Below are 25,166 nucleotides of genomic sequence, written 5' to 3'. Positions count from 1 at the left end.
ATGTAACCTCCCAGGGGCCACTGACCGAAGACAGAGAAAGATGCAGGTGTGCTATGTGTGGGAGGGGGAGACACAAAGCTGTTCTCACCACAGAGGTTGCCCAGTTTGAAGCCCCAAACTTTTCTATACTGCCTGACAAGCTCATTGGGCCGTACCTGAACATCACCTCCAGTGTCTCCTCATTCTAGTCCACACTCCTGAACATGTGCTGAGATTCTGTACCTAGGCTCGAATCAGGCTTAGGACAATGGTGAAGGTGGGAGTTTTTTTTTTTAAAGACTTGGGGATGTGTTCAACAGGTTATACAATTTAGATCCTCACTAAGCATCTGAGCTACAACATTCTGAGAGCAAAGTGACACTAATAGATACTGAGTCAAGAGACACCATAGCATCAAATGGACGTAGCTCTGGCTGCCTCTTTTCTAGCAGGGGCGGATGCAGCATGGTCACTGGCTAAATGCTGCCAAATGTCCTGAAAAAAATTAGGACTGCTTCAGTCCATGGAATATGTCCTATTTTTTCCCTTGAATTCCAAAAATGAAAAATCAAAAATAAAATTTAAAAAGGTAGCTGGCATTACTTCATGGAATTTTCAATGCTTTCTCCAGTAACGCTGCCTACAGATCTCCTTTCAAGATAGATAACAAGTTCTTCAGTATCTTTTGTGCTGCTAGCTCTGACGAGGAGAGGAAGGGGCTAGAGTGAGGCTGGATGTGACCACCACTAATAATGCACGAAGAGGACCGAGAGACAAGGAGGGTAACTAAATCCTTATGATCCTTCTAACAGTGTTAGAAGTTGGGGGCCAGGTAAAGATCTCGGAAATGTGCAGCACACATCTGGCAGTGGGAAACCTGGTGAGGCAGGACTCAGATCTGAAGCTGGTAAAGAGTTCTAAACAACAGCTCAGAACGACAACAACAGGGACAAGGATGCATTTCAAGTTAACTGCAAAAGCAAATGCCTCAAAAGGGAAAAACCTTTTCTGAATAAAGTATGGGGAAAAAAAATCTATGACACATGACAGGAAATGCCAAGAGCCAAACAATACAGTAAGTCATATCCTGGGTGTGAAAGATGACAAGTCTGAGAAGAATGCAACGGCCTGAGTCTTGAAATAATATTTTGATTAGCAGGCTTGATAGGGAATTTCAAGGTTGATATTATATACACAGTATTTTCTTGCTCCAAATTAGGGGAATCATCACCACAGGTAAGGGGGTCAATTCACCCTAGACACAATGTCTTTTTGTTAGTTCTCTGTTGAAAAATTAGGCAGAGAGAAACACAAGTTAGAATTTCTTCTCTGAGAGAAATCATGGCAAAGGCCCAACCCTCTGGAAGATAAGCTATGGCATCAGCAACAGTCTCCTCTTCCAAGGGGCTTCTATTGAAGGAGGGGAAAGTACCATCACCCTGCAGAAAGGCAGGTGGCCCCTAAAAGTCCAGGAGAACGCCTTTCTTGTCTCCTCCAGGAAGCAAAATGTTAAACACAAGCTCTGCTGCATGTCTGACAGGTTGTGCCTTCAACATCTTACCGAAATTACTAGAAACGGTAGAAACGGGCAGCAGAATGGAACTAAATTTTTCATATTGAAGCACAAAATAATCCAGGGAGCAGACCAATGTAAAATACCACTAGCTTAGAGTTCTGCATTTGTTTCTGGGTTTGGAACTCCAGTATCAGAGATACGAAGATGGGAAGCAGCAGAGGCACACATGTGATGACTTCAATGGGTCACGGAGGCCCACAGGTTCTGGGTGAGACAGACTAAGTAGGTCAGTCAGTGGGTGCGGTGTTCGGGTCAGTCCTATCTCAGGGAGAAACAGTAGCACTTCACAGAACTCACCCCAGTACGACACCTAATTCTTTCACATGGACGCGTGTGTGTCCACGAAGATATTCAGACAGCATCTTACTTTTAAGGTACATCTCCTGTAGTCTATCTTCAAGATGCATGATGCACTGTGAAGCCAATAACATTCACAATGAGGGCCAGGATTCAAATCTCTACCAATATTCTAAGAGCTGGAATTCTCTTAATTCATTTCTAAGGACATAGCTATAATCTCATTTCTTCCCCATACACTTAAAAATTTATATAAACCATATCAAACTACTGGTAGGTATAAGAAAAGGGTTTTATAAAACAACAGTTTACTTTTTCTAATGACTATTAAGATTTTCATATATATCTGCTAGTCTTTTTTAAAAAAACATTTTTTAACATAGCTGAAATCATTCTGTACGTGCAATTATTTCTTACTTTTTAAAAACTTTGTAATAATCCTTTCCCCAGGTTAATATTTTTATCAATGTAATTTTTATCATTAAATAATTTTGAAAATGTGAATTACCATTATTTACTTATCCACATGGCAATCTAAATTTTTGCTATTATAAATAATTTATTAGAGAAAGAACATCGTTGTTGTTTTCCTATAGCTCACATTCTTTTGGCAAATACATCCCCAACAGTAAAGTGAATGGAACAAGGTTACTTCACTTTTTTTTTTTTCTCAAGAGTATATTTTAACTGGGTCTTTAGTAACAATAAAGAAAAGGCAATTATTCTCAGGACATCTCTACCCTTGGAATTGTGTCCAACTTCATTTTTTAGACAATAGCAACCATCTGTGTCTTTCACCAGAGGCAAATGCTTTTGCATTTGGCAGGCAGAGCCATCCAAGCATCTTCAGTAAGACACCTGATGGCTTTGGCAAGGGTAATTCCATCATACATAATTTTCTTCTAGACCATTACGCCTGTTATTTTCAAGGTAAAAAGATTAACAGATGCATTTGAAAATGTTGATCTTGACCATCTGGGCTGATCAGTGACATGGAAAAAGTATCTATTTGAGATCTTTTCAGTTTTTCATTGGCTTAAAATCTTAAATGCAGTGTGTTGAGTGGATGAAAAAACAACTGGTAAGTGACTAAGAGTAATAATCAAAGGGAGGAGGATTTCACCAATTCTCATGAAAATGTTCCTCCAAGTAAACAGTTAAGTGGTAAAGAATCTCCTGGTAAGTTTCAGTTCCTTATGGAGTAAATACAAAGTTTTTAATAAGAGTGTTATAAAATATTAAAAAGAACATTCACATTACATGGCATCCTTTGTTTTAAATGGTTAATTTACAGTGTTTTCATAGTCTCCATGAAAACTGTATGTTGTAATATGGAAATAAAGAGAACATTGGTCTATATGGAACTTGAAATCAAATCATTTAGAACTTTTTTTTATAAAAGGTTTGATTATTATTAGAACTGCTTTGGGTTTTGCCCTCCTCTTTCTGGGATTTTATTCCTGAGATGAATTTCTTTAATTTTTAACTTCTGAAATTTTAAATAGCTACTTTCTCCTCATACTGACGGCTCTAATAGTCATTTACTCATGTGTTCCATTCAAGTGATTTTTAAGGAGAATTTTAACCTGCAGATGAAATTTTCTTTGACCTCGATTTTGTCAGGTTAAATAAGTCATTCGTACTATTAAGTGGTTAAACATACTTATGTACAAATGAAGTAAAAAGAATTAGCTACAGTAATTTATTGCTTGAATAACTAAGATGTCAGATATGATAAGAGCTATGTATTACAGGATAAAATATGAAAGTTTGGTGTATGCTTATAACAGTTAAAAAAAAGTATAAAATCTAATATAGCTTTCTTTCCTTACAGAAAAAGAAGCTTCAGCCTCTAAATCAGCGTGATGCAGCCTGCTATTAGGAAGAAAAACTGCCTGCAAATAATAGAACAAAAGTAAGGTCCTCATAACCCATAAGTGCTTCTCACATTACCTGGCTAGGACAGAGGTCCTGCAAGAGTCCAAATAAAGATTTTGGTAGCTAGTAATATTATTTCATGAAACTAATTATTATTACCAATCACACAAATAGTAGCTGTTTCCTGAGAACTCATAACATGTGATGCTATTCCAAGTGCTTTACCTGAATTTCATTTTCATAACCATACGAGATGAGCTCTATCATTTCCTCAGCTCTATAGATGTAGGTATTGAGGCTCTGAGAAGTCACACAGTTAGCAAGTAGCAGAGCTTGGATTTGACCCTGACTACCGGACTCTAAGGGCCATGCCACAGCCACTGCTGTACGCTGGCTGTTACAGTAGTATCTCATAGCAGCAGGGTGCTTTGCCAGTATTTTAAAAAGCAGAGTCTCAGACCTAACTTTCAGAGGATTCTCACACAGTGCTTGTTATAAATGGGTACTATCTTCGTTTTACAAGTGAGAAAGCTGAGGTTCAGAGACACTCAGGATTGTCCACTGTCACATGACTCATCATCGATGGCAAGGCCTAGACTTTAACCCAGTTGCACTGAGGGGCCTCCCTATGATGCCACACTGCCACAAGTTAGATGATAACCACACAGTATTTCAAATTACCTTCCTGAAGGCCATCAAAGTCTTGACCTTCTAAGGAATGTGGTATAAGTGCAAGTCATAAGGACTCAGGAAACTTACCCCTCCATCCATAATTACTATAGGTGATTAATATTCAGGCTTCTACTCTGCTATTACATAGCTCTGTATCTTTTGTGGAGGACAGAAGGGAGGAAAGAGAGGCTGTGGTGTGGGGGCAGATTGCAGAGGGCAACTAAGTGCAGGGGAAACGAGCAGGGAAGGTGGGCACTCTTTTACCTCAGTGCAAATCCCCAAGGTCAGCTCACTTAGGCTTCTGCTAGCTATCTGCCCTTAAGCCTCTCTTCCACCTTTGAGACCTTTCTCCCTCCCTCTCAAAATGTATTTTCTCTCAGTCTCTCTGCACACACACACACATACTGAGAAGTATCTGTTTTATATATTCATTCCAACGCCTGGGGGAGAGCTGTTAATCAGTTTCTAGGAGTTTATGGGCTCTATTTGCTTTGTTTAATATAATGTTATGAAGTCGATTTTAAAATCCCATTTGAAAAGGAACTGATACCATCTTTTATGGGTACAGTACTTCAAAATTTTAAGTATTTATACAAATGATATTCCATTTTATCCTGAACACTTTTGTGAGAATGGTCCCTGAGCAAAAGGAACAACAATCCCTTCAGAAACTGGCTTGCTTGATGTCCATCCAATAAAGGAAAACTAATAATGAGTTCTCCAAAGGAAGATTTTAAATTTCCTTTTATGCTTGATCCCTTCCCCATACCTTATTTCCTTTACCATACACCTCATTCAAAAAGATTTTAGTGTCACTGTGTGTTGTTTCATTACAGAGCTACTGTTACCGAAATCTATCCTGTTTGCTGGTTTTATGTTGCACGTTCTATTTTTATTTATGCTAACGTCCAATTATACTAAAAACAAAACATTTGAGTTTGTGATATTATATTCAAAGTATTGTTAGAAGTGTTTTTTTTTTTTTTTTTTAACTGTATTTCTTTGGTGATATGAGAACAAGTACTTACAAAATCAGCCGGGAGGTGAAGCTTGTAAAGCTGTAAAATGGAGTGAAGTAAACTGGACACCTGACTCGAGACCAAGACATCCTGGCCCAGTTTCATGCTGTCCGTCACTTTCCTCTGACTTGTGGCTACCTGGACACTCCACTTATCCGTGTCTGCAATAATACAGACAGCTTCGGCTATCGGCTCGTCAAGCACTGGATGCTGTAAGACAAACATGGGGGGTCAATGTTCCACAGAACTGCCAAGTGGCACTCAAGATGTCCAGAATGTTTCTGTAATTTCGCATTAGCCTAACAGTTCAGAAGTTGCCAGAGGGAGCTACAGAAATTTAGAGTGTAATAGGGACTAAAATAGGAGTGTCATCAAATCATCATTTAAAATTCATGTGATAAAAGCTGCATTAAAATCTTTTTTTTCTCATACCCAGGAGGTATGCTATCAATGTTGCTAATGTTCATAGATAAGTGAAAAGATATGTGCCCTCTCTACATTCTAGGATATTAAAATTCCTTTCCTTCTGAAAGACTGCAGTCTCCTTTTAAAATGGAGAAAACTAGAATAAAAGGTAGGATTCTATTGCCATTTCTCCAAAACAAGATTAGTCAGGGCAACTTAATATTCCCTTAAAGTTATAGCTTTAATCATTAAGCAGTATTTATTTAGTGACCATGTGCTACAGACATAAATCAACTCTAAAAACCAACTAAAATCAGATGGGGGATACATTTATCTAGATGAGTCCAAAAGGTCAAAGGATGGCTACTGCTGAGCAACTTAAAATGCAATGGATAGAGCAGGTCGACATCTAGTAAATGGTGCCATAGGGCAAACCTGGTAAACATTAAAGCAGTCAAGGAAAAGGGCCTTTAAAATAACCACAACAACAAACACTAATATCCTGAAACTGATCAAAGTACAACTGCTTCACCACCAGCACCTGGAATCAGGGCAATGTGGCTCACTGGGGAGGTCATGGATGGAATATTCTCCAAGCTTGAGTTACTTTAGAAGGCTGAAGATCCAGATATGATAACAAGGAGGGACTGAGAAGTTGGCTCAATTATTTTAAAGGGAGAAACTTAATAGGTACAAGAAATGTAAAAAAAAAAAAAAAAAAAATCAAACATGAAAAATGAGCACGAGTCACTTTTAAATCACTGGATCAAAGAGGAAAGACTAAAGAAGGGCCAAGGGTTGAGACAAATCAACAGGCGTCTGTGAGCCCGTTCCTTGAAGGAGGGCTCTGAATCTGTTCTGCCTGAATTCTTAGTCCCTAGCATAGGACCTGGCATTTGAAAAATGTTACTAAATTAAAACGAGACAGGTTAAGTACAAGCAAATGACAGAGCTGATGAGCACCCTGCACTCTCTAAGCATGGTACTGCTGGACTTCTATGGTTTGCAGGTTCCAGAATGCAGAAGAACCAGATGACCATTTACAGAAGAGTACCTTAAAATACCTGAAGCATGACATGTTCTTAGGCTACTAAATACCCAACACAGAGCTCCCTGAATATACCCACAGGGCAACCCAATGTCTCCATCTAACCATATCATTTAGTAGCCAATCGCTTATTTACTGAAGAATAAATTTTTAAACAAGATGAAAATAGAGGAAAATGTAAATAGTTAAGGGAAAAAAGAGAAATGTACATTACAGAGAGGAAAAACATCATGAGCAACTCCTTTAGTTACAAGTTAAGGGGTGCCAAGGATATTGGTGGTCCCATCCTTGACCTGGTCTAAACTTCTATGGGGTCAGAGAGTTGAAGCTTAATTAAGTTCCATTGATTCTGGAGATTTCTGATACATATCTTTCCAAGGAAAACACAACCCTACTAAAGAGATTTGGCTTATGATTTAGCATATTATTCAGTCACTAAGCTTTCAGGATTTAAAGAGCTCTGAGATCCAGAAGACCATGTTTGGATTTATCACAGAAACACACACCCATACACACCCTATGCCCTGGTATTCAATTTAAAATTCCTCTTAGGAAAGGCTCTACTTTTAAGACACATGTAGAATTACAATAAACAAAAACAGTATGTATGTATGCTTCGTTTTATTACTTTTTCTTATTGGCTGTATCTTAATCATAGAAGTAATTAACAGTGAAAATTGTCAGGGCGATTTTTTAAATTCACAATTTTATCAGGTTCACATGTACACCAGGGTACACACAAATACATACAGTTGGCAGCAGCAGTAACATACGTGGAGCAGTACATTTGAGAAGTACTTTAAGAAATGCTGTAAAACCTAAGACTGAATGATTCAAACACCTACTAAAAGTCTGCTCCATCCCTCTGCTATTCTTCGGGCTTTGAGTTCGGGTATGGAGACTAGCTAGGAAAAAAGAAATGGGCAGGAGAGGCAGGGTATGGCTGCAACCTGGTGGAGACCTCGGCCTTCTATGGATCTTAAGAAAAGAAAGATACAATATGGAGAGCTATCAGCTAGCTGGGCAGGTACTTTACTTAGTGAGATTCCTCTTCTTAACGTTACAAAACCCTTTAAGGGTTTGAGGTGGGGGGGCACTTTGTTAGTTTGACTATTGTCAGAAAACAAAACAAAACAAAAGACCCCGTCATTTATTTGCACTTTTAGAAGTTCTCCTCCTGACCATTAGTGTCTGAGATTAAACAGGACCTCTGATATTGCAGTTTTGAATGAAAATCTGAAGGAAATACTAATATCAAAAACAGTCACTTCCCCTTAAGATGCTTGTTTGGCTGAAAACTTTATGAACCTTAGGGACACTGTTATGCATCATCAACTCTCCCTTTCTCTCTCAAATTGAAGAGAATCAATTTCAAAGTAAGCTTCTTGCCCACAGAGTTCATGAAATGAGCCTGCAGTATGTTTCTATATTCTCTATAATCTGAGACCCATAAGTGCTGCCCCCTCCCACCCTTACAGTGCCCACACCCCGCTGAGCACACACATTCACGACCCAGGTGGCAAGACAGGGCTGCCAGCCCTCCTGTCCCCACTGCCCTCCTGCCACCTCTTCCAGACAGCTGCCAGCGTTTCTGTGCCTTTCTCAGAAACTTGATCAGACAATGAGAAACTTCTGACAGAGACTGGAGGATGAAAGAACACTGGAGATCAATAGAGAGCTGCAGGCGAGGGTTAGGATGGACGGCCAATGTCCATCTGAGGAAGGAAGCAGCAGCAATAAAAGCCAATTATCTTTTTTGCCTTGCTCTGCTCTATGAGACTTAGGAACAGTCATTTATTTAGCTCTTCTGTGTCAATATCTCATTTATCCAATCTACTTTCCTGTGCAGTTTTCTCAAGATAAAGTGACAAATGAAATGCTTTGTATTATAGGTCTTTAAAGGTTTCTCAAATGTCCTTTGGCTATTGTATTTTGTTGAATCATCAGATTAGGTCTGGTTAATTCATAGCCACTAGGGATGTGTGGGTCTATTTTCTGGGAGTGTTTGATGTCTAGGACATTCCAATTTCAGGGTTCTGGATCAGAACTCTGAGCACACAAAATATGCTGCCTTGGCTTATATACACATGACTTCTGCCTAACTTAAACTTCCAGAAACAAGAAACGTCTACAAGGTTTGAGTAACCAGAAGAGCCAAGGTTGTGATATTTCAATGAAGGGCAATGATAAGACTACTGCAAAGGCTCTGAAGTCAGACAGGACTGGGCTTGAATACCACCACTGTCACTTACTAGCTCTGGGACCTTAGAAGCTCATTAATCTGGGCTTCAGTTTCTACATCTATAAAATATGACCTAATTCACAGTTTCTGTGACGTTTAAGTGAAGTTTAATTCATGGAAGCTTTCTGTGGGAAAAATGTGTATGAAATTTGTGGCTCAGATACTTAGTTGCCATGTTCAATTTGCTCTCTTATACCACCCCCAACTATATTAATCATGCCCACTAAATCCTCAAACTTCCTAGAATGTCACATTTTAGGTTATCATTTCCTTTACCAACTAAAAAACCTACGCTAGCACCTATCACCCATCACCCAAACACCTAAGTTTAAACTTTTCTTTTTCCATACTTAAAGCTCTTCAGAGTGTGGGCCATATCCACCTATACATATGTACTTGCAGGACTCTCCAAGAATCCCCTTCTCCTACAGCTGGGAGGGCTCCTGCCTCTTATTTCAGGCTATTCCCAGAATGTGTTCCCTGCTACCATCTAAATGTTTCAGTCTTTCAAGGACTGGACTTGGGTCCCACCCCCATGTCCCCACCTCACTCCACCATAAGACGTCTTTCCCACATTCACTGCTCTTCCTTTGACTTCTGAGAGCTTTTACAATTTACATTTTGACATTTAATTACATGGTCTTAACTTGTTCTTGATTTCACATGTTTGTCTACTCAGATTACATAAAGAACTCAAGGAAAGAAATCACATTTTATTTTTCTTCTGTAGCCTCTGAAATGAGCATAACAAAATACTAGGCATGTGCTAAGTATCTAACACATGCTGGCTCTGCTGAACAATTCTCTATGCAGATTGCTTTATTTTTGGATTCAGTCCAGTTCCTATTAAGTCATCTGCACATTTATTAATATATTTCTTTTCCATGTACCACATTTAAATGACTGCCATTTCACATAATCACCTATTTTTAACTTTAGAGCAGGAAAATACTATTCTCACATATAGGCCTCCTATAACTACTTATTAATTCATCATGCCATTTTTCCTGTGGGGCAGCCAGGAACAAACACAGCACTGCTCTACAGACAGAAAACACTGAGGACAAACAAACAAACAAAAAAAAGTAAGAGCTTATTAAGTATCAGTCAGAATACTGGTATGTCAGTCAGAAATAGAAGCTAGTAACTCATGCAAGCATTTCCAACTTTTAGCTCAGTGAGTCTGCCAAACCCTCCACTTTGAAATCCTAAAACTTTGTCAGGGTGGAAATCCCTTGGAAGATAAGATTGCAAGAAGTGTGAATGACAGTCTCAACCTAATGTCAAAATAGGAGAAAATACAGTTGCCTCCATTATGACTTTGTTAAGAAACTTCCCCATCTCTACACTATTGGCATTGCCCAATACATACTCTGAGCTGACCCTTTATCAATCCTCAAAAATGTCCAGCTCACAGGTATATTATAGACAGGAGTGTGGACTTCTGTCTCCTAACCAGCTCTAAATATGCACACTAGTTATAACAGTGCAGGTTTGATTACCAGGGATAAGCCACTGAGCAGCATCTTTCAAACACAGAGGGAGCAGGTGATTTATGTTTCAGGCAGTTGGAAGTGCCTCCCTGTATCTTTTATTTCTCTCTGAAATATTCTTTGTTTTTTTTTTTTCCTCTCTGAAATATTCTGAATAAAACATAAGCAGCCTTGGCATCATTTCAGTGTCAATTTGGTATTCTATAGAAGGTAATTCCAGTATATTTTATAAGTTTACTAAACTGAACTTCAATAAGAGGATGCCACGTGACCAAATGCCTTTCAAAAGAGTCACACCATTATGTTACAGCACCATGACTTAGTATTAGCCTTTATGTAGCTTCAAGTAAGGTCTTTCATTAGTCCTACAAAGACAATGAGATGAAAACTAATGTAGTAAGGTTCACCGTGTCAGCACCTGCTCTTGGTTAAATGTCCTCAGATTCTCCTTTTTATTCTTCTACTTCATTAGAAGTGAAGGCCCACCTGCATAACTATATCCTCCACTGCCCTAGAACTGAAGACTTAAGCAATGGAACATCATCCTGGGCCACCTCACCCCACTTCTGGAGGGCTGAGAGCCACATATAAGGACTACAGCCATATATGGATTGCTGACTGGTTTTGGTTTGTTTTAATATAACCAAACAAAACCCCAAAAAACCCTTCAGTGTCACAACCATTCAGAGAAAAGGAACCTGGCTATCACCATTTTTAAACACTTCCTCTGCTCTATAAAATCATGCACAATACCGTCTTTTACTAAATGCTCAGCATCTAGACTTTCCTGCCAGCGGTTTTACCAAGAAATGGGATAGACAGGACCTCCTGTGTGGCAAAGCCAGCTCTGCCTGCAGGTTAAGAAGATGCTCATTGATGCAATCAGCCAGAAGAATCTTGTTTCCTGAAGGAGTCACATCATTCCCTATGCTCACTCCCTACTGACTCCCTGGCACAGACATCACTTCCACGAGGTCCTCCCACGTGTCTGGCGCCTCCCACTGCAATGGACTCTACCACACTGTTTTTACTGCTTATTTACTTCTTTGTAATTTCCTGTTAAGCTTTTAAACTCCTGGAGGACAGGTGCCATATCTTCTCTTGGGCTGCTTACAAGTTTTCTGTGTTTTTGACGTCCTGTAGCTTAAGACTGGATTTGTTTGTATTTACCCTTACTTGGAACTCCATGTGCTTATGTCCTCTGAAAAATGGCAGTCATTCTTTCTTCAAATATTGTCTTCCATCACTTTCTCTGTTCTCACCTTCTGAATGAGCTACAAAATTTTCTCATTCCTGGGGCACGTGGGTGGCTCACTGAGTTAAGCGTCTGCTTGTGGTTCAGGTCATGATCTCAGGATCCTGGGATCGAATCCTGCATTGGGCTCTCTGTTCAGCAGTCTGCTTCTCCCTCTCCCTCTGTGCTCTTTCTCTCAAATAAAGAAAATGTTTAAAAAAACTTTTTCTCATTCTAGCCTCCATGTCACAAATTCTTTTTTTAATATTTCATTTATTTATTCATAGACACACACACGGGGGGGGGGGGGGCAGAGACACAGGCAGAGGGAGAAGCAGGCTCCATGCAGGGAGCCTGATGTAGGACTCAATCCCAGGTCTCCAGGACCATGCCCTGGGCCAAAGGCAGGCGCTAAACTGCTGAGCCACCCGGGCTGCCCCATGTCACAAATTCTAATTCTCTCCAGCAGTATTTAATCTACTCTTCTCTTTAACCTAGCCCTTGGGATTCCATTATAATGGCCATATTTGTCGCTTTTAGAAGTTTTTTTTAAGTCCTTTTACAAATCTAAATAACCGCTTATCACAACATCCCATCTTTTATTAAAGTTCCAATTCCTTCTTTTTTATGACCATAACCATTTTAAACACAGTGACTTAATAGTTATTTCAGATTGTTCTGGGAGTGCAATTAGTCCAGCCTGTATTTGCTTACTCTCCCTCATCATTTCCTCATACATGGTTCGTAATGTCAGAACATGAGCCTGTCTTGTTGGGACTGTTTTATGTGCTGTGTGTCTTGGAAACAGGTTCAATGGCAGTCACTAAAGGTTTATGAGTTGAAATAGAGTGGAGAAGAGGGAAAGCAGCTACAGGTGTCTCCTAAGCTGGTGGTTAGGAAACTGTGCGATGTGCTTCCTTCTACCAGAGTCCTAGAGGTTCAAGGTTTCTGGATTTATATTTATCTCTTGGACAGGGATTCCCAAGTCACTTGGGTGGAATAAATCTGGACCTCCAACCCACTCACACAATGGGCCTGGGGCTTTGATTTCTCATTTCTCACAGGTGACTTTATTTTCTCCCACCCAAGCTTCCAACTTGTTCCTTTGCTGTCTCACTGTTTATGGCTGGGGTTTTCTAGTCCCCCTTTCGTGGAAGGATATCTTTGAGGCTCCAGGCTTTATCTAAGGGGCTTAGCTTAGTTCCAGGTCCCAACCCTTAGGTGCATATGAGACCCCATCGTTCACTGGAGTAGATCTTAGAAACTCAGGACCCAATTTCTATGTCCTAAATTCAGACTGAAATCCCAGAAGGCCATGGTTGTATCAGCCCAAGCTTACTATTCTGGCACAAAAGGATTTGCTTCTGGCACAAAACGATTTCCACTTTATTTAATGCACAGGTATTATAACAATAGGGCTGGGTGGGGATCGTATTATATTACCCATCATTTCTATAGTTTTAGCAGGGAGGCACACCGTTTGCAGTAGCACAACATGGCGTTGGAATCCTCCCACTTCACACTTTGACCATGGCTGTAAACACAGCACCTAGCACATAAAAGGTACTCAGTACATATTTTCTGATAGGAGGTAAATCTCCAAATCATGACTCTCCTTCTCCTCCCCAGAAGCCATGTCCAGGCTCCTTGCCTCATTTTTGGCCAAATAATGACTACCTGATATGCCACCATCAGAGATTTCTAGTTTATGTCAAGCAGACTGTTAACATATGAAAATACTGGAAGAGGTAATTATATGATCTCATCATAACCCTGTGAGCATTTCTTTATCAGAATTTTTTCTCGTGGAAACAGGTTCATTGGCAGTCACTAAAGACTTATGAGTTGTAATCAATCAGTATGGACCATGGACACTGCTGAGGAATCCTGGTAGATATACCAACATGGGGGCTCTGAGAAGCCCAAAGACATCCCGAAGACATAGGGAGCTAGGGAAGGAGGGGAGGATCCAATGGGGTGGTGGTGTGGGAGGGGCTACAAAGGAAACCTCTGTCCTTCTGTGGGTCTGTGCCTGTGGCTGTGATCACCAGGCTCACTAGGCTGACACCCAAGTTCAGCCTTGTGGATATAGTACACAACCTTGGGCACAGCTTAACTATCAGGCCTGTCACTTGCTGAGGAAAGAAACAATTTGAAGTCCAGGAAAGGAGCTCAAGGTCAAGAAGAATCATCAAATTAAAATCATGTGATGATGTACAGGACTCCAAAATAAAATGCAGGAAGGTTGATAGCTTTTTTTTTCTTTTTTAACAAAGAATGGCATAGATGTCCAGATATTTTGTTCATAGTGAACAAATTTAAGAAAACATCAAAAGTAGCCATGTGTCTAATATTAACTAAATGCAAGCAAACTGAAGCCAAAGAGACTTATAATAAGCTTTTTATTCTCCTTTAGGTAAAGAAAATGAACACAGAGCCTTTAAAGGCATCATGTCTAAACACATTACTCTTCCCTTTTAGTTTTAAAAGACTGTCATTTCTCTTTTCTTTAGAAGAAACAGACAAACCAATCATTATAGTTTTAGCCGTAAATGTACGCTTCTAAATCCAGTTCTGCAGGGAACAGTCAAGCTAACATCACCGAGCCCTTTCTAGGGGCACAGGCTGACGTGCTGGAATACAGAAGAAATCGAGTCTCCCTTCTCTGCTCCATGGGCCTGGAGCCCAGGTGGTAAAAAAAAATCCAAAACTGAACAAAGGTATGGTGCAACGTGCTAAGGAGCCCGTAGATGTAAAGTTCCACCTGGGGGCAACTCCAGCCAAGCAGTTTATATTTTACTCTCTTCAAAGAATGGGAATCTATTAGAGAAAAAGAATAAATGACCATACTCAGGGGTTAGCAAGAGCCCTTTGTGGCACTGTACGAGATGGCTAGAAGGGGGTAAAACTGCACACAAGAATTCTAGCTGGGAAGGCTAAGGGGAACTTAAAGAAGACTAAATTGCAGTCACTGTGAGAAGGAGATAGAATCAATAAGATTTCAGATTGGAGTTGGCAATGCCCAGAGATCAGTGTTTCTTTTCAAATACTTAAAAAAAAATCACAATCCACAATAGGAAATACATCTTAACATCGTAACTCCATGTATATTCTTATACATGTGTGAACGCATGTGCCCATAAACACATGTGTGCGTGCACATGCGCACACACATACATACAGATTTTATGAAACAGTAGACAGTGCTGTAGGCCCAAGGCACTGTCATTATCATCATCCAGCACAGGAAAGCGGTAAGAGGTGTTCTCAGCAGATTTGTCCCACATGCATGTTTCCTTTGCAACACTACTGATTCTAAGGTTGTTGTTGACTTGAGGCACCTTAATGCTGTCTGTATGACTTAAGCAATGATTTACAGTTTGATGCGACTTACTGTTCTTTTGTAGTCTCCCTGGTTGATTACACTGCATGGCATAATTAGGTATTCATATGCATATATCATAGCCAAGCTTTTAGCAAAGCTCCTTATTGTGCTACTGATTTCTGCATGGTATTTCTGGAGTCAATCTGTTGCTACTCTTAAAATTAAATGAAAGAAGCTCAATACCCAACTGTTAACTTTGTTTTATACCTTATTCTGTAAAATGCCTGAAGCCTTGGAACACAGTTTTTTACAATGCATTACAATGTGATGTTGTTTTGGTCATGATAACCTACCCTGTCGTTAGCCATTGTCCTGCTCCTTGTGATTTCAAAGGCAAAGAGAAATGTATGCTTTTAGCAAAGAATGAAGTGTATGTGGGTTCTGTTCCACTATCTCCAATAGGAGTTTTCTGGTAAACTCATTTGCAAAGCACTTTCACATATATTATTAGCTAATATTTATTGGGCATTAGTAATGTGCCAGGCACTGTGCTAAACACTTGATATGCATTATCTCTGAGTCTTCAAACCAGAGCTGTAAGTACTGTTCATTTTACAGAAGCTGAAACTGATGCTTAGAAGAGTAAAGAAACTTGCCTGAGGCCACAAAGCCATTAAGGGGTGAGCTGTGATTCAAAATCAGGTTTGTCTGTCTTTAGAAGCCAAACTCTTAACCAGTGGATATTTCAACTGCTTTCTCTAAATACATTTTTTTTTTTTGAGGCTTAGTGATACCAATTGGTTTACTGGGCTATCAGCAGATGAATGGTAACACTAAGACTTGAACCCCAACCATCAATGCTAAGCAGTGGTCCTCCCTCACTACCCCATAATTTAATACCCCTAACACGGCAGCAATATTCACAGGCAGACAAGCACACAGGAGGAAAAAAGAAGAGAGAAAAAGCTACTTGAGGGTCATAGATACAACAAGAAGCTGTCTCTCCCACTTTAACACTTAAGAGTCAAAAGGAAAATAGAGAAAGAATGCACATTCAGATATGGCAGGGGGAAAAAATGAAACTAAATATTACTTTAATTTAAGGCAGCTGTATAATCTACATGCTAGGAGACAGAGAAACAGTTCAAATGACAGAAAAAAGGTAGTATATGGATTAAACAAGAACACGTGTTTAAATATTTAAGATCATCACAATCTCGATATGGAAAAGCCAAAAATAAAAATGGAAATAAAGTTAATATATATTTTATAAGATCGGGATGAGGAAATGCATAAAAAGAAATTCTTAGTATTGGGAGCTCTAGAATGCAATCCCTCAATGAAAGAAGAAATTCCATGAACTAGTCCATCATGGTTATAAATGTGCACATTTACATTTTACAATCCACTCATGCATAGGCCTAGAAAATAGATCAATAACTTAAATCAATTGCTTTTAAATAGTTAATAAAAATCCTTTGCTAAAAACAATTACGAATATCAAAGCCCAACGAAGTCTTGATGAACACTAAAAATTATTAACGTCCAAAAAATAGGTTTTTGAAACAAGTAAAGCAATTTATCACAATCTTTTCTTCCTCAACAAGTTATTACTTCAGTTCTAACTGTGGTCATGTATATTTGTTCTTGGATCTTTGCTAGTTTCTCTGGCAACATACTCAAGAATTTAAATAATTACTAGACTTTACAGAGTAAATTCAATAGAATATTAAAAAAAAAAAAACACCCTATTTTCCAACAAATATTTGTAAATGATGGTTAAAAGTAAGGTTATTTTTATTTAAACGCCATCATAGACCGGAGTCCCTATCTGAGAGGCAGTTTAAATGGAACACTACTTCAAAAAGCAAAATTCATTATGATAAATGTGCCAAGTGAAATTAGAAATCTACTAATGCTAATTGGATACATTCCGAATGTATTAAATTTCCAAAGATATTTTTATGAGCCCTTTGCAATTTCCTATTAACACTCATGCATGGCTGCACTTTGGATGTACCCACAATTTGACACAATATAGGTTATTACGCTTAATAACTTTCGATCTCTCAGGATGATTGCAAAGTCTAAAGAAATGAGAAAAGCCTACAGTGTGAAAATACTACTTCTGAAAGGGAGGGAAAATGATATATGAAAAATCTTTAAGAGTACTAATAGAGGAAACATGGACTTTTTTTTTTTTTTTCAAATATAAGAATTATAGAGCTCAATGGTCATCATTAAAACCTAATATACAAAAAACTGGAACTTGTCAGCCCATGGGGGAAAAAAAGTCATGAATGGTTTTACAATTAAGTTCAAGGAGGGTTATCAATCAATTAATATTTCCATAGTGGTAAGTGAGTAAGTCCAGGGCATCTGGGCAGTACTGCCCAGTAGGTAAGACCAATGGCAGTGAAGACCACCCACTCTAGCCCACACTCCATCTCCTTGCACCTCTGTCAGAAGCAGAACGGAGGGCTTCATAGAAGAAGGGTTCAACAAAGCAAGAACATCAATGTTCTTTTTCTTTAAATAAATACATAAATAGCTGACATAAAAGGAAAGGAAAGCCTCTACTTCCCTGCCTTAATGCTACCAATGGTTCCAAAATGTACACGTCTCTAAAATCACTGAGGTTTCCATGATTTAAGACAATCACACAGTATCACACAATGAAGACATTGTTCTTCTAATGTCACTGGTCTAAGGACCTCTGAAATGATAAACAAGTATACAGTATTCATTATAACTATAAAAATAAAATGTTATGACATTTTTTACAAGAGACAAAAGCAACCTCATAGCTTTATTCCTGAAAATCCTGGTGAGGGGTGGTGATGGACCACAAAGCAGGGTGGGGTTAGGAATGTTTGGTTAAATGTATACACTGGACTGGCCTTCCCAGCTTCCAATCACTTCCTCTTCATCTCTTCTCCCTTCCCATTCAGGGGGGTTATGAGGACATCTGCTTCACTACTGAGCTTTTCTTCCCATTTCACACAAATACCGTCAGCCTGTTTAGCCTGTGTCTGATGTATGTTTAGTCTTCACAGAGGAGATGCTCAAGGCCAAAGATAACATACAGTGCCTTCTGCTCCACCTCTCAAAAAAATACTTGTTGGGCAAGGAGTAGGGAACAAGCCAAATTCCAGTTTTCTTAATGCAGTGAGGACTTTCCCTATTGCACAAGACACAATATGTTTCCAATGCAAAACATCTATTTTTGCACATCTGCCCAATAGCAGCTCAATTAAAAACAGTCCCATCAGATTGACAGTTTCCTTAACTGCTCAGTTCCTGTCACGCTGCAGATAGCAGAAAAGCACTTAACAGCAGCCACAAGGCAATTTTCCAGTAAGACTTGTTAATCTTTATACAGTCATCCTTGCGCAGCCATCAAAGTGAACTTAATGACAAATCAGTTAAAATAAATTACTCTTACGAACTTGTAAGGATCGGATAAAAAGCAAACCATATGTGACATCTTCTTGGTCCTCTCCGTGACGGCATATAATTGTCACCATCTGTGCTGTGAATTCTATTTTGCTCAGCCTATGTGCCCTCCAGATCCACTCTTTGCCCTTCTCTGTCCTGTGCTGGCCCCAGGAGGCTGACCTCTGTGGACCTCGGGACCGTATTGGCATCAATTTTGACCTTGCTCTCTGCCTTCCAGCTGCGCTCAGCCGATGGGAAGTACAGAAGAGCTCAGAGGCTGAAGGGAAGAGCTGTCAGGGAGGTATCCTCCCTCCCTCCTCAGCGCTGGTGTCCCTGGGCGGCCTGGCCCCTCTTCTAGTTCCAGCTCTCCATGGCTCCGGTGTCACTGGCCCCTACTTATCCTTCAGGCCCAGGTGTGCTCAGAGCTTCCAGCTGTTGCTAATCCCTGGGTGCCTCACCAACCTTTGCCTGCATCCCTATAAACAATGCCATAATTATACATGCCTCAGTCTACACACCTGTTGCTGGCCAAGACCCCGGCTGACATATTGTCAGCAGCCAGAGGCTCCAAGCTGGGATCACTTACATGGACTGTGTGGACCAGATCAGCCACCAGACACTGCTTCAGTTTCTCATCGCTGCTGGTCCCGTGAAGCACCAGATCAGGCATGTATGTGGGGCAATAACCTGCCAGAAGTGAGCGGCCAAAGTTTCTTACATTTGGGTTGCTGATGCTCTGAGACCTAAAACAATAGTGGTCCATTAGAATACACAATTAAAAATGTACTTCCTTCTTGCATTGCACTTGGAACAAAAACCCCAGTAACAGAGGTAAGAAAAAGAGGTTCAGGGTGGTCCGTTTCACCAATTCTCCAGGGAGTGGACCACTGACATGGGAAAAAAGGGGTTTGGAAGAGAAAGAGAAATTTGTTTTGTTTTGTTTCGGTTTTGGATGGAAGGGCAGAAAAAAAACAGTATTTTGATGGCTGGTTATGACTTTGTTCTTGAACCTCATATCAAACATCTACCAGGCAGTCTGTGTCAAGAGTGAAGAAAGAGGGACGCCTGGATAGCTCAACAGTTGAGTGTCTGCCTTTGGCTCAGGGTGTGATCCCAGGATCTGGGATGGAGTCCCACATCGGGCTCCCTGCATGGAGCCTGCTTCTCCCTCAGCCTAGGTCTCTGCCTCTCTCTTTTTGTGTCTCTCATGAATAAATAAATAAATAAAATCTTAAAAAAAAAAAAAAAAGAAGAGAGTGAAGAAAGAAAGCTTGCCAAAAACCTGGCTTTAGGACCTCGACACATCTGCATGGGGTGATGCCCATGACAATGCAGAAGAACAGAAGAAATCTCTAATTATTGCTTTCAGTCATCACAGACCGAATAATCAACCTGATGGAGTGTTAAGGAAGAGGTGTTGTTTCCCAACCACTTCATGCTGCTCTGACCTGCAGGAAAGAAGCCACACGGTGAGGATAATCCACCACCTCCGAGGCAAGGCATCTGCTGCCAGCCATGTAACTTCCACGCAGATGACAGAAAATTAAAATCCCTGCTCCACACCACCACCTCCACCGTATCCTTTAGCTTCTCCAAATGTCACAAGAGTTGCAAAGGCACACAACTTGCCTCCTCACTCAGAGAGCTCAGAGGCATGAGGCCACTGATCATCTTTGGAGAAAGGGCAGGCTTGAAGCTGTGTGCATCAGGCTGGTAACATTGCTCACACATACTCTTGAGAAAAAAACCATTATGTGCAAAACAGCCGGCAGTACCTAACATGCTCCTGAGTGCTAAGTCAGGAAAACAGTATGTGAATCCAGTTCCCCTTCTCCCCAACCTGCCAGCATTACCTTGGCAGAGGCAGCTCCACTTCCAAGGACCCTTCGGTCGGGTCATTGCTGTGTTCTAGATTCAGCGAGGCTGAAGCACACGCTTCCTCGTCACTGTCTCCAAGAGCGCTATCTGAGCTTTCATTTCTGGGAATGTCTCCTTCCATCCTGAAGTTGGCCTTCCTGTCGGCATCCCCACAGGGGACATCTGCAGTGCCCGAGAAGCCGGAGTCCTGCTGTGCACACCTGCTTGGAACAGGCGGCATCAAAGGTCCTTCTGCATCCTTCAAATACAAATGTCTTGTTTTCTCCAGCATCCTCGCTCCAGTTCCTGCCGCACTGCCATTAGGTGCCAGCGAGTCAGCAGACTGGTCGGGCTGCCCAGTAGCAGCTGCTACCACCTTGGTTTTGATGCCTCTGTCCTCGGCAAAATCCCTCTCAAATTCACCTTCGTCCCTCTCATAAGATTGACTCTGAGGACAGTGGCCATTCTTTTGGAAGCCAGGTGTGAAGAAGCACCTAGAAAGCTGCTGGTCCTGAGGCATGTCAGCGGCCATCCCGGACTTAGCCAGTGGATGGCAAGCTAACTCTGGGTATTGTCTACAGGCCGTTAGCCGCTTCTCCATTTTTTGTGTGCGGCTTTCAAAGTCGGACTCCGGGGATACGGAGCTTCCAATCTGGAAAGTGACCTTCTCTAAGGGAGGTTTCTCCCAGGGATGTCTGTCAGGACAAGGCCAGGCTGCTGACCGGTCTGTGAGTTTCTTAGGCATCTCCCCTTTCAACTCCTCACTGACAGCCTGCTGGCTGAGCTTCCCTCCTGCCCCCAGCCCTTCACAGCTAGAGAATCTTGAAGAACCATCTTGTGGTGCCCCTCTCTCACTTTCTTCCTCCCCACAAAATGTGCCCTGAGGTTTCCAAGAGCTGTCCAATGCTGGCTCTTGGAATTCCATGCTGCAGGCTTGAGAACTCTGCTCTGGCCTGGTGTTTCCTTCTTTGTCAGGTTTGGTACACAGGTCTCTGATGTCAGTGCCCTCTGGAGACACACTTAGCCCCTCGGGCCTGGGGCTCCTTCCCTCTGCCATAGTAGGTGGCAGGATAGGAGGAAGGAGAGCGGGCTCACTTCTCACCGTCACGACCACATACTCAGACTCCTCTACCTCTCCCCTCTCCAAGGCTGTGGTGATGTTGCTCCCATTTAACACCTGGTCACCTTCACCGTGACTCCCGTTCCAGGTCAGCTGGTTCTCTTGCAGCTCAGAGCAACGGAGAAAGTAGGTCAAGACATAGAGTATACGTTGAACCAAATCCTTCTGCTTCCCCACCACTACGGTGCGAGTCAGCCTCACTGGAGAGCCAATGGCTCCATAAAGATCACCTAGAGAGCAAAACAGACACAAAGATGAAGTCGTCTGGGGCAAGCATGGCATGGATATGGCAGCCTTTATTAGAGAAGAACAAATGATTTACACTCCCAAATTAGAGTTGCTTCTTCACACCCCTAACTGAGGCAAAAAGGTAATTCCTAGTAATGAGCAGGTCTTAGTTTTGCCTCTGTTAACGGAAAGTGTGCCTGGAAAGGCTGAGGCCTATCCCTCTCGGTACATGGGTACAGTGCTAGTGTACATAGTCCCTCTCTGTGCTTGTTATTGTTAGGTCTTCCCATGCAGCTCACAGGGCTGGCTGGCTCCCACTAAAGCCAGGAGTCCCAATATGTGACCAAATCAAATACTTTATGTTAGAAAGTAGAATGATGAAAGTTTTTTTCCCAGAAGAATCCCAGGACAATAGGCCTTGGCATAAAATCCAAATTCAGGGATCTCTGAACAGAAGTTCAGTGAACCAATTCAAAATACTTAATAAAGTGGCTTGAGAATTCCTTCAAGGTGCACATGTGCATGCCCGCGCGCGCGCACACACACACACACACCCCAAGTAGAATCCATCTGATCAACACGAAGAAATTACTTAGTCATGAATAATGAATCTGAATATTTTCTATTATTTCACATGAAAATTTTACTGGAAGAAAATATGTCCCATAAGTTATATCCTGACAAGCTGATTAAAAACTACCTAATGAACTACAAAAATTTAACTTAAGGGTGGAAAAAGGTCAAATAAGGGCAAATATGTCAATGAGCCCAGCAATCTAGGCTTTTCACTGAAAAGTATTTAAGTGCCTATTAAAATTATTGCATTTGATAATCTGCTTATTACATTTGATAAGTTATACATTTGATGCCTTGATAATAAGAATACTGACAATTATAACAAAAAAAAATTTACTGACTGTGTAGGCACAGTGATAAGTGTTTCACTTGGATTTATCTTATTTGTATCTCTGTATAACCAACCCTGAGTTAGAAACTGTTATGGAAATTATCAGAAGGTTGAAATAAATCAAAACTTAAAAAAGATACTAAATAAAGGAAAGGAGGTACATGGGTACAGTTATAAATAAGAACTCAGGAAGTCAGAACTCATCTTAGGAATGCATCTAGAGAGGGGGGAATGCATTTTTATAAGGGCATATACTATATAAAACTAATTAAATCAATAGATTGAGACAAGAGAAAGTTATGGGAACCATTAGGAAGTACTTTCCTCTGGGAACTGTCAGGAAGTAACTCCTCTGGAGAGCATTCCCTAGTGTAAGGGCTACTGGTCCTAACAACACGCAAAGGGCAAGACACAAATGACTTTAAAGGATCCTCTCTGTAAAAAAAAACAAAACAAAACAACAACAACAAAAAAAACTACAGGCTAATAGAGCTTTATCTGCGAGGCTTTTGCAACTGACAAATCAAAAACTCTAAAGAAATGCTAGAACAACTACTTCTTGACTGCTCATTGCTGCACCTGTGTCACAGTCATCTCGGGAATCCACGGGGCATGTTTGTCATCAGTCTCAATGCTAATAAAGACAGTAACCAGGGCACCTGGGTAGCTCAAGTCATGATCCCAGGGTCCTGGGATGGAGTCCTGCATCAGGCTCCCCTCAGGGAGCCTGCTTCTCCCTCTGCCTGTGTCATGAGAGACACAGAGAGAGAGGCAGAGACACAGGCTCCCTGTAGGGAGCCCGATGTGGGGACTCGATCCGGACTCCAGGATCACACGCTGGGCCGAAGGCAGGCGCCAAACCGCTAAGCCACCCAGGGATCCCCAAATATTTTTTAAAAAGGAAGATAACCATTACATATCTGATATTTGGTACCAAAAAACCACAGAGGAAAGGAAGGCCACTCAGAATGACAATATTATTTTTCAGCAATGCATTTAACACTCAGTATTGTACATTTTAATAATAAGTGAAAAAAAGGAAAACTACTGAAAATAGTTTATAATCATTTAAACAACATAATGTAACGAGTATTGTACATTTTAATAATAAGTGAAAAAAAGGAAAACTACTGAAAATAGTTTATAATCATTTAAACAACATAATGTAACGACAGCAATGTGTGTATGGAAACTGTGCCTTTATTCTAGGGTCCAACTTCATAAAATAATGCATCATTAAAATAACAGACCTATATTATTAAAATTAACTGGATCCTGAACTGGAAGACAATTTTTTAAGTAATGGACTGAAAAAGCTACTAATTTTAGAGCAGATTCCTTTGTTTCAATGGGTATAATTTTACAAAATGAAGACGTTTCACAACAGTGCAAACGGACAACGCTACTGAACTTAGAAATGGTTAAGATGGTAAACGGGCTGGGCTTTTGTTAAAAATTACAATTTAAAATATAAATTTAACTTTCAAAAAAGAAAAAATGAGAGGAAAACAAAGGGGATAAAAGGGGTAAAAAGAGTATCTGCAGGTGAAAAAGAGTGGCCAAAGGTAGAGAGTGCACAGAAGCTGGAAGGGTGCTGGGTGCAGGGAGAGGAAAAGGCACCAGCAGGCAGGAGGGAAAGAGCAGGAGGGAGTGGGAAGGAGCGAGAAGGAGCGAAGGAAGCAGGAGGAAGCAGAGACCCAGCGGGCTCAGAGAACAGAGAGAGGAGTCCAGAAGGAGGGGAGGACAGAGACAAGGGTTAGAAGGAGAAAGAGAGGAGGTGGGCAGCAGAGATGTACAAACAGCAGAGAATCTGAGAGAAGCAGAAAGATGTGGAAGAGGTAAGCAGAGCGGTGAGTGTGATGCCTACAGAGGGGACAGAGAGAGAGAAAAAAAAGTCTCCTCTTGGAGATAGAAACTAGAAAGCTGAGAAGCTGAGAATTTAGGAGCACTGTAAAGACAAGATGGTAAGCAGAGAGAGGATGGGAGAGGTGAGGACTATGGAGACAGAAACAGACAGTGGGAGAAAATGAGACAAAAATTTTAAAGGGTCACCTACTCCCAGATGACATTCTAATACATGTGTCTCTGCTATGAAGTTCCCTCTACATGGTGTTCCCCCCCAATCCCACACATGGGAATTTATTGTATCTTTATTATTATTTAGTTCAAAGTGTCTTCTAATTTCTCTTGTGAGATCTTCTTTGACTTTTGGGTTATTTAAATGGGTTGTTTAATTTCTGAACAGATGGGAATTTTCTCCCTATCATTTTTTTTTTAATTTTACTGATTTGTAGCCTAATTTCACTGCATTCTGAAAAATACAATTTAACTTCAGGAGAAAAGAAAATGAAGAAATTTCAGACATTTTTACTTATATTAAACTAATGATCCCAAATGTTTTTCTGAGGAGAAAAGCAGCTTTTCATTTCCACAAATTCTTGAGGTCAT

At 40.7% G+C, this 25,166-nt stretch overlaps 2 protein-coding genes across 8 annotated transcripts in view; one reads left to right on the top strand and one right to left on the bottom strand.

Moving 5' to 3' along the window:
- SPMIP2 (sperm microtubule inner protein 2) overlaps positions 1–20,894 on the top strand; it is a 117,260-nt gene extending 96,366 nt beyond the window's left edge. The window contains exons 5-7 of one of the 3 annotated variants that reach the window (XR_013351124.1): positions 3,687–3,767; positions 15,787–15,848; positions 18,845–20,894. Coding sequence is in view for 2 of the 3 variants with exons in the window: in XM_077846520.1 (XP_077702646.1) it covers positions 3,687–3,734 (48 nt within the window). In the remaining variant the exon portion in view is untranslated. Of the gene's footprint in view, positions 1–3,686; positions 3,861–5,238; positions 5,853–15,786; positions 15,849–18,844 lie in introns of those variants that run through there. The other 2 variants (XM_077846520.1, XM_077846519.1) reach the window with 2 other exon arrangements.
- Positions 1–25,166, bottom strand: part of FNIP2 (folliculin interacting protein 2) — a 131,931-nt gene that overhangs the window by 3,892 nt on the left and 102,873 nt on the right. For all 5 annotated transcript variants that reach the window (XM_077846516.1, XM_077846518.1, XM_077846515.1 and 2 more), the window contains 4 exons: positions 20,460–21,813; positions 19,193–19,349; positions 5,431–5,631; positions 1,853–1,968 (listed from right to left, as the gene is read on the bottom strand). In XM_077846516.1, the coding sequence (XP_077702642.1) occupies positions 1,853–1,968; positions 5,431–5,631; positions 19,193–19,349; positions 20,460–21,813 (1,828 nt within the window). The remainder of the gene's footprint in view (positions 1–1,852; positions 1,969–5,430; positions 5,632–19,192; positions 19,350–20,459; positions 21,814–25,166) is intronic.

Source organism: Canis aureus, chromosome 13 (assembly GCF_053574225.1).
Source record: "Canis aureus isolate CA01 chromosome 13, VMU_Caureus_v.1.0, whole genome shotgun sequence".
NCBI classification, from domain to species: domain Eukaryota; kingdom Metazoa; phylum Chordata; class Mammalia; order Carnivora; family Canidae; genus Canis; species Canis aureus.
The sequence above is the reverse complement of the archived record's forward strand: the minus strand, read 5'-3'. Positions and strand labels throughout refer to the sequence as shown.